The following is a 10,000-nucleotide window of genomic DNA, read 5'->3' on the forward strand; positions in this document are numbered from 1 at the left end:
TTTGCTAGGTGATTTGAATGCAAAGAAAAGAATAAATCATGTACATGAACGAGGTAAAGCACCTGGAAACTAAGGACATTTTGCAGAATTTTTGTCTGCAAGTCTCTTGATTGTATGAAATAAGTAGTTGTAAACTATCATATTCATTAATACCCTAAAAGTTTGTTGGAAAAGAGAAATACTTTATGTGGCAACATCCCTGACTGGTGAGTCCCGCTCAAACTCGTTAGTTCCTTTAGTCGCTGCAACCTCATAATCCTTGTGAGCTAAAAAGGGGGGTTTTGGGGGAGCCTATGCGTCTATTTGATGAGTCATCAGCAGCCATTTCCTGGCCCTCCTTCGTCCTAGCTGTGGTGGAGAGGCAGCTTGGGCGCTAATCATATGTATGTATACTAGGTAGTAGTTTGGCCTGGGCACCAGCCACCCGTTGAGATACTACCGCTAGAGAGTTATGGGGTCTTTTGATTGGCCAGACAGTAGTACATTGGATCCTTTCTCTCTGGATACGGTTCCTTTTCCTTTTGCCTACACACACACACATACACACACACACACACACACACACATACACCCGAGTAGTCTGGCCTATTCTTTACATATTCTCCTCTGCCTCATATACCTGACAACACTGAGATTACCAAACAATTCTTCTTACTGCACTGTAATTGTTCAGTGGCCACTCTCCTCTTTATAAGGGTAGAAGAGACTCTTTAGCTATGGTAAGCTGCTCTTCTAGGAGAAGGACACTCACAAACCAAACCATTGTTCTCTAATCTTGGGTAGTGCCATAACCTCTGTACCATGGTCTTCCACTGTCTTGGGTTAGAGTTCTCTTGCTTGAGGATGAACTCGGGCACACGATTCTATCTTATTTCTCTTCCTCTTGTTTTGTTAAAGCTTTTATAGTTTACATAGGTGATATTTATTTTAATGCTGTTGCTCTTCTTAAAATATTTTATTTTTCTTCGTTTCCTTTTCTCACTGAGCTGTTTTCCCTGTTAGAGTCCCTGGGCTTATAGCATCTTGCTTTTTCAACTAGGGTTGTAGCTTAGCAAATAATAATAATAATGGTCTTGATTTGGCAATGTCACTGTCTCTTGCGTCTGCCATACATGAGATGCCTTTATTATTATTATTATTATTATTATTATTATTACTTGCTAAGCTACAACCCTAGTTGGAAAAGCAGGTTGCTATAAACTCAGGGGCACCAATAGGGAAAATAGCCCAGTGAGGAAAGGAAACTTAAGGAAAAAATAAGTATTTTAAGAAAAGCAATAACATTAGAATAAATATTAACTATAACTATAAAGAAAATCAACAAAAGAAGAGGAAGAGAAATAAGTTGGGACAGTGTGCCCGAGTGTACACTCAATCAAGAGAACTCAAACCCAAGACAGTGGAAGACCATGGAACAGAGGCTGTGGCACTACCCTAGACTAGAGAACAATGGTTTGATTTTTGAGTGTCCTTCTAGAAGAGCTGTTTACCATAGCTAAAGAGTTTCGTCTGCCCGTACGAAGAGGAAAGTGGCAACTGAACAATTACAGTTCAGGATTGTGTGGGAATCTCAGTGTTGTCAGGTGTATGAGGACAGAGGAGAATATGTAAAGACTAGGCCAGATTATTAGGTGTACAGTATATGAAGGGAAAGGGAAAATGAACCGTAACCAGAGAGAAGGATCCAATGTAGTATTGTCTGGCCAGTCAAAGTACCCCATAACTGGTGGCTGGTGCCCTGGCCAATCTACTCCCTATAAGCCTTTAAACCTTTAAAGTATTTGTTAGGTTATATGTGAGTACAGAGTTAATCAGAATTAATGGAGAGAAGTAAATGTCAAAGTTAGAACGGAAGGTATAATTTGTTGGAGAAGTTGTGCCCCAATTATGGTTATATTGCAGTTAATATAAGTGAGTTTGTAAGATAGTAGTTTATGTAGTATGTAAGGAGAAAATGGCTTGAAGGTGGGCTGAGTTAAAGATAATGAATTAGGATGGGATAAAAATGGACTTGGGCTGAAGATATAAAATTAAGATAGTGAAAAGGTTGGCTATGGTCAAAGGTGATTTTTCAAATAACTTCAGGGTTTTTTTTATTTTCTCCCCATGATCAAGGAATTTTCATATATTTCCTTTTATTTTTTCTTCCCTAAAATTCGGTTCTAAAATTGCACTTATGCTGACCCCTTCCAAGTTTCTTGGTTCAGGATTTTCCAAAGTTCATTTTCACAGTGGAATTTGAAACTTGTGTCCATTTACTTCGGGAATATGAAATTTCCTGAGTTCCAAACTGTTTCCTTAATCTTATAATCCACATCAAGAAGCAAACTTGTTATCAAGGGAACGTAGTCTGCCGACTATAACACACTCTCACTCTCTCTCTCTCTCTCTCTCTCTCTCTCTCTCTCTCTCTCTCTCTTATTTTGTGTTAGAAATACGAAATAAACTTCACATTAGATCGAAGAAATTTATAGATCATTTTCATTTCTCTCTCTCTCTCTCTCTCTCTCTCTCTCTCTCTCTCTCTGTATTCTTTAACACTAATCATAATCTGTTCACAGTATAAACATAGATATAGGATTATCATCGCATGAAAGATTATGATACCCATTTTTATAATGACTCTCGCTAAATGTTTGGCTCATCTTTTGCACAGTATGGAGATTTCCCGCTATATGGATAATCGGAAACGATTCAATTTCCAATCAGTGCAGAATCTCATACATCATTGTGATTGAGTAAATGTTCAGCTTGTTGTTTTCCTCGTTTGTTAACTGCTACTCATTACGGATTCATTGCTGACTAATTTAGATACCAGATTTTAGGATTCCGGGCACTTCATGTCTGTTGATTCTCGTTAGCATGATCACCAAACTATACTTCAGAATTAGAACGTTTTCCAGCTTTCTTGTTTTCAAGACATTTATTTCCAAGTAATGTATGTCTATGTACTAATCAATTGCCGGTCTTTCCTCGTACAGGGTCATTGTGATTTTCATCATATAGAACTGAAATACATCCAGTATATAATTGATCCTTTTGATAGACAATGAAAGTGAGAAAATTGATGCTTTAGAGTAGAGGCTTTCTAAAAGAATGTCCCTCTTGGAGGCGATATCCCAAGACGAAATAGAAGATAACCTAGAAATCAAGGAAGTATGATACTCAAGACTTTAAGAAATTCATTTAATCCAGAATTATATCGATAAACAACTAGAGGTTATACAAAGCAGAAAAGGAGAGGTAGAAAGAGATAGAGAGCAGGAGGATAGGGAAAAGTTATAATAACATCTGTAAGCTCAAGTTCCCACCGTCGTCGTTTGTCATCTGCTTCTCGTGAAGGGTTCCGATAGAAGAAGACTCGTCTGGTGACTGCTTTCATTGATATTAATCCCCTCATAATGGGGGAAGCAGAGGGATTTAAAGTTGTGAATCTCCTTCTGACCTGCATCTTTCTTCCGTATATGGCCTCAGCGTCGGGTAAGTATCCCACATAATCTCTCGTGCACGTATGAAAGTCATTACCAATTATACTTTACTGGCAAGTTGGATTCAACACCTTAGGAACAATCTCATAGGAGACTATAAGTAGGATTCAACACCTTACAAACAAACACATAGACGATAAGTAGGACTCAAAACCTTACAAACAAATGCATAGACGATAAGTAGGATTCAATAACTTGAAAGCAAACGTATGGAAGACGGTAAGTAGGATTCAATAACTTACAAAACATAGCTTGGAAGACAATAAGTAGAATTCAACACCTTATGAACAAAAGCATAGGAGACGGTAAGTAGGATTTAACACCTTACCAACAAAAGCATTGGAGACGATAAGTAGGATTCAACCTCTTGTGAAAAACGCAAAAGACGCTTAGTAAGATTCAACACCTAACGAACAAACGCATAAGAGACGATAAGTAAGATTCATCACATTACAAACAAACACATAAGAGACAATAAGTAAGATTAAACACCTCACGAACAAACGCATAGGAGACAATATGTAGGATTTAACAACTTGCAAACAAACGCGTGGAAGACGGTAAAGTAGGATATAACACCTTACAGACAAATACATAGGGGACGGTAAGTAGGTTTCAACATCTAATGAACAAATGCAAGAGACTACAAGTAGGATTCAACAACTTACAAACAAACACATGGAAGACGGTAAAGTAGGATTTAACACCTTACGAACAAACTCATAGGAAATGGTAAGTAGTATTCAACACCTTACGAACAAACGAATAAGATGCGATAAGTAAGATTCAACCCTGTACGAACAAACACATAGGAGACGATATGTAGGATTTGACACCTTATGAACCAATGCAAGGGAGACGATAAGTAGGATTCAATACTCATAGGAGATAAGTAGGATTCCACACCTTATGAACCAATGCAAAGGAGACGATAAGTAGGATTCAATACCTTATGTACAAACTCATAGGAGATAAGTAGGATTCAACACCTTATGAACCAATGCAAAGGAAACTATAAGTAGGATTCAAGACCTTGTAAACAAACGTATAGGAGACGATAAGTAGGTTTCAAGACCTTACGAACAAATGCATAGGAGACAATAAGTAGCACTCAACACCTAACAAATAAACACATTGGAGACGATAAGTAGGATTCAGCACTTTATGAACAAACGCATAGGAGACGATAAGCAGGATTCAACACCTTATAAACAAATGCATAGGAGACGATACGTAGGATTCAACATCTTATGAACAAACACATTGAAGACAATAAGCAAGATTCAACACCTTACGAACTAAATCATAGGGTACAGTGTGTAGGATGTGACAAATTACGAACAAATGCATAGGTGACAGTAGGTAGGATTCAACAAATTGGATTCAACACCTTACGAACAAAAGCATAGGAGATGGTAGGTAGGATGTAACAAATTACGAACAGACGCATAGGAGACAGTAGGTAGGATTGAACACCTTGTGAACAAATGCAAATATGATATGTAGGATTCAACACTTAAAGAACAAATGCATAGGAAACGATAAGTAGGATTCAACACCTTATGAAAATCTGCATTGGAGACAATAACTATGATTCAACACTTTTTTTTCGACACCTTACAAACAAAGGCATAGGAAACGATAAATAGGATTCAACACCTTACGAACAAACGCATAAGAGACGATAAGTAGGATTCAACTTCCTATGAACAAACTCAAAGGAGACGGTAGGCAAGATTTAACAAATTACGAACAAACACATTGGAGATGGTTGGAAGGATTCGCCACCTTACGAACAAACTCTTAGGAGATGATATGTAGGATTCAACATCTTACAAACAAATGCATAGGAGAAGGTAGGTAAGATTTAACAAATTATGAACAAAAACATTGGAGACTTTGGTAGGATTTACCAAATTCAAATAAACGCATAGAAGACAGTAGATAAGATTCACCACCTTACGAACAAATGCATAGATGATATGTACGATTCAACACCTTAAAAACAATACATAGGAGATGATAATTAGGATTCAACACCTTATGAACAAATGCATTGGAGACGATAAATAGGATTCACCATCTTTTTCAACACCTCATGAACAAACGCGTAGAAAACGATAAGTAAGATTCAACAACTTACCAACTAATGGATAGGAGATAATAAGTAGGATTAAACGCCTTACGAATAAATGTATAGTAGATGATAAGTAGGAGTCAACCCCATGCAAACAAACGCATAGGAGGCTATAAGTAGGATTAAGTACCTTACGAACAAATGCATAGGAGGCGATAAGTAGAATTCAGCACCTTATGAACAAACGCATAGGAGACGATGAGTAGGATTCAACATCTTGCTAACAGATGCATAGGAGACGATGAGTATGATTCCAAACCTTACGAACAAACGTATAAGAGATGATAATTAGGATTGAACACCTTACGAAAAAACGCATATAGACGATAAGTAGGATTCAACACCTTACGAACAAAGGCATAAGAAACGATAAGTAGGATTCAACACCCTACAAAAAACGCATAAGAGACAATTAATAGTATTCAACACCTTACGAGCAAACACATAAGATACGATAATATGAATTCAACACCTTACGAACAGATGCATAGGAGACAATAAGTAGGGTTAAGTACCTTACGAACAAATGCATAGGAGACGAACCTTACGAACAAACTCATAAGAGACGATAAGTAGGATTCAACACTTAAGAACAAACGCATAAGAGACCATAAGTAGTATTCAACACCTTACGAACAAATGCATAAGAGATGATAAGTAAGATTCAACACCTTACGAACAAGCGCGTAGGATTCAACACTTACGAACAAATGCATAAGAGACGATAAGTTGGATTCAACACTTAAGAACAAACACATAAGAGACCGATAAGTAGGATTCAACACCTTACGAACAAACACAGAAGAGACGATAGGTAGGATTCAACACCTTACGAACAAACACATAAGAGACGATAGGTAGGATTCAACACCTTACGAACAAACACATAAGAGACGATAGGTATGATCCAACACCTTACGAATAAATGCATAAGAGACGATGAGTAAGAATCAACACCTTACAAGCAAACACCCAAGAGACGATAATTAGGATTCAACACCTTACGAACAGACGCATAGGAGACCTTTACAAAACAAACGAGATAAGTTATTGACAAACTAACTAGGAAATGTCATTAATGGATATAACTGCGAGGTCATAATGTTAAGCCTTAAACGCCAAGTAATCAAATTATTCGTCTGACGTTTTACTCATTCTTCCAAAGACGGATAAATCCCTACTGATTGAAACTTCAGCTGCCGGCCGATGGTGCCACCGATTAGCTCCGTTTGGGCTGGTAGGACATTTCCATGATCCCGGAGGGACTAAAGGATATAGGTTCTCGATAAATTCGAAGAATTCTTCTCGGTATTTTTTCGTCTATGATTAATTTTCACAGTTTTTTATTTTGGAATAACGATCAGGTTATTTAAATGTTAATGTTATCACCTTTATTTAGCACTCCATAAGAATGGGTTCTTTTGTGCGAGTAAACGCAACAATAAAAAACTATAATATTATTATTCTCAATAATATTTCTATATAGAACATAATATTATTGTGTATCCTTGGTATTCGCAATAGTTGTTTTTCGTATCATCGAATAAGAAGTAGTGCCCCAGGTGGAAGTTTCGTTATTCGTTGTGTCATCTGTCATTTCGAAAGGGATTTCTTCGCTGTGTGCGAGGAAAATAGAATTACATGTTGTGATATATTTTCCTGTGTAATTTCCTCCTTTTCCATTGTGGCATTATTGCTGTTTGTTTTTGTCATTGATGTCATTATTGATATTGCAATATTGCTCGTAACTGTTGTTATTATTTTTATATCATATTACTGTTGTTATCATCATCATCATCATCATCATTATCATCATTTTTACCATTAGCGACCCTCGAGGGTTTCTCTTACATATATTTAGGTTATCGTTTCAATAACAGGATATTTTCTTTCTCGTTAAAAGTCAGAACTGACGTTGAATAGACGTCATAAGTTCTTTAAAGTGAAAGCAACGGTCAGATCCCATTGTTACACAGAATTTACAGGAAACGCTGCAACAAAAGAAACCATATAACAAAAGAAGCACGTTCATTTAGATAAGATCGGTTGCATTCATAAATATATGAGTATTATGAGATAGCTTGTGGCCGGGGAGGCCGTTCAACGTCGTAGAGGGAGGAAAGAAATAGGAAATAGAAGAGTAAAAGGTGGGTGCAAATAGGGGCTGAAGGGATGCTGCAAAGTCGCTTAAGCAATGCCTACAGTGCACCAAGTTGGGTGTACTGACGTACTTAAAACCTCCCCCCCATCAGGACCTCATTGTATTAAAGCTTTTAAAGGTCGATCATGAATGGCAGAGGCAAGAGAGAGTGACAATGCCCTTGCAGGACATTACCCTAAGCATGCAGTTAATTCTAATAGCCAGGCCTTTTCCATCATGAGGCTCAATACCACACAGCATTCTAGAAGTTTTATTCTAGTTGTGACCAAGTTGTGGAATGATCTTCCTAATTGGGTAGTTGAATCAGTAAAACTTCCTAAAGTTCAAACTTACAGCAAATGTTTTTATGTTGAACAGGCTGACATAAGTCTAATTTAGTTTATATATGAAATATCTGTTTTAATGTTGCTAGCGTTTTAGAAAAAATTTATTTTAATGATTTATTGTTTCTTATATCGTTTTATTTCCTTATATCCTTTCCACACTGGGCTATTTTTCCATTTTGGAGCCCTTGGGCTTATAGCATCTTGCTTTCCCAACTAAGGTTGTAGCTTAGCTAGTAATAATAAATATAATACATACTAACATATAATCAACGCACAAACTCCCTTTCCTGGCAAGCTAGGACCAGGGAGGGTCAGGCAATGGCTGCTGATGACTCAGCAGGTAGACCTATAGCCTTAACAAAACTCCCCATCCTTAGCTCACAAGGATTATAAGTTTACATACCCTACAAGAAACTATCAACATTGAGCGGGTCTCGAACCCCAGTCCAGCAGATTCCAATAGGCTACCACAGATCATTTCAGTTGCTGATTCTGTGATGACCTATGATGTTGTAACGCCAGTAATTTGAACTAATAAAACAATGAATTTCTTAATCGTTTAATGCCTCAACTGCAGACTAGAGACTTCTTGATTGAAGAAACCCCAAGGATTAAAAGCCTCTGGTCCTGTGTGAAAGAACTACACTCAGCAGGAAATTGCCATTCATATTAAGAAGGATTTGAAAATACAGAAAAGTGACTTCGATGCAAAAAAAGAAAAAAAAATTGTAGATGAGCTACACTCAACGAGAAATTACCATTTATAATTGGAATGACGAGTACAAAAACATTGAAAGGCTTCGTGATGTCGATAATTGTTGTTAAAATGCAACTATTGATGAAAAAATATTTTCGTATTTCAAATATATATTTTTATAGGGATATAAAAGTTGATCAGATTTAAATCGTGTATGAAAAACTATTGTCAAACAAAAAATGCAGGGCTCTTCAGTAGCATAACCTGATAACACCCTTGGAAAAGAAAAAAAAAAGTATAAAAAAATCATTGCGCTTATAAAAATATGTTAGTTTGTGAGATTGTGCATTTATTTTTTGAAATATACCAGGGAGTCGGCCACATTTCCCGTCCATTTTTCACTTTCCATTCCCAGAGAATAATGGAAGACTTTTAACACGTACATATCAATCTTCTAAATGAATTCGCTAAACCTCAACAGAAGCTTTATCACTTTCAAGATGGCGCCACCCGATAACTTTCAACATTTCACTTTCTGACGACTTTCGCTGATTTCACTTTCTATTAACTTCCAGCATTTTACATCCCAACGACTTTCGGTATTTTCATTTCTGACGACTTTCACGTGTTGCTTATCGAAGACTCTGGAATATACTTCACAATGACTTTATGCATTATTCTCAACCTCTTTCAGCAATTTACTTTCTAGTGACTTTCTACATTTAGCTTTTTGATGACTTTTGCCATTTTACTTTCCAAACCTTGCTGCATTCTTCTTTCCCACGACTTTTAGCATTTAGTTTTCCGACAACTTTCAGCCTTTTATTTATCGACAACTTTCGGTCTTTTGCTTTCCGAAGACTTTCTGCAATTAAGTCTTCGACATAATGTAATTTTCCGACGATTTTCAGCGTTTGATTTATGGACGATTTTCGGTGTTTTGCTTTTCGAAGACTTTCTGCAATTTGCTCTTCGTTTTCCGACGACTTTCAGCATTTTGCTCATCGACGACTTCCGCCCGTTTTCTTTCCAAAAACTTTCTACAGTTTGCTATTCGACAACATTTAGTTTTCCGACGACTTTCAGCATTTTGTTTATCGACGATTTTCGGAGTTTTGCTTTCCGAAGACTTTCTGCAATTTTCTCTTCGTTTCCCGACGACTTTCAGCATTTTGCTCATCGACGACTTTC

At 37.0% G+C, this 10,000-nt stretch overlaps 1 protein-coding gene across 1 annotated transcript in view; it reads left to right on the forward strand.

The window, feature by feature from the left end:
- The window catches only part of LOC137657060 (leucine-rich repeats and immunoglobulin-like domains protein 1), a 166,351-nt gene that overhangs the window by 2,035 nt on the left and 154,316 nt on the right, over positions 1-10,000 (forward strand). The window contains exon 2 of the mRNA XM_068391427.1: positions 2,982-3,480. Coding sequence (XP_068247528.1) covers positions 3,402-3,480 — 79 coding nt within the window. The 5' untranslated portion in view covers positions 2,982-3,401. The remainder of the gene's footprint in view (positions 1-2,981; positions 3,481-10,000) is intronic.

The sequence above is a fragment of the Palaemon carinicauda genome, chromosome 18 (assembly GCF_036898095.1).
Source record: "Palaemon carinicauda isolate YSFRI2023 chromosome 18, ASM3689809v2, whole genome shotgun sequence".
Lineage (NCBI taxonomy): Eukaryota > Metazoa > Arthropoda > Malacostraca > Decapoda > Palaemonidae > Palaemon > Palaemon carinicauda.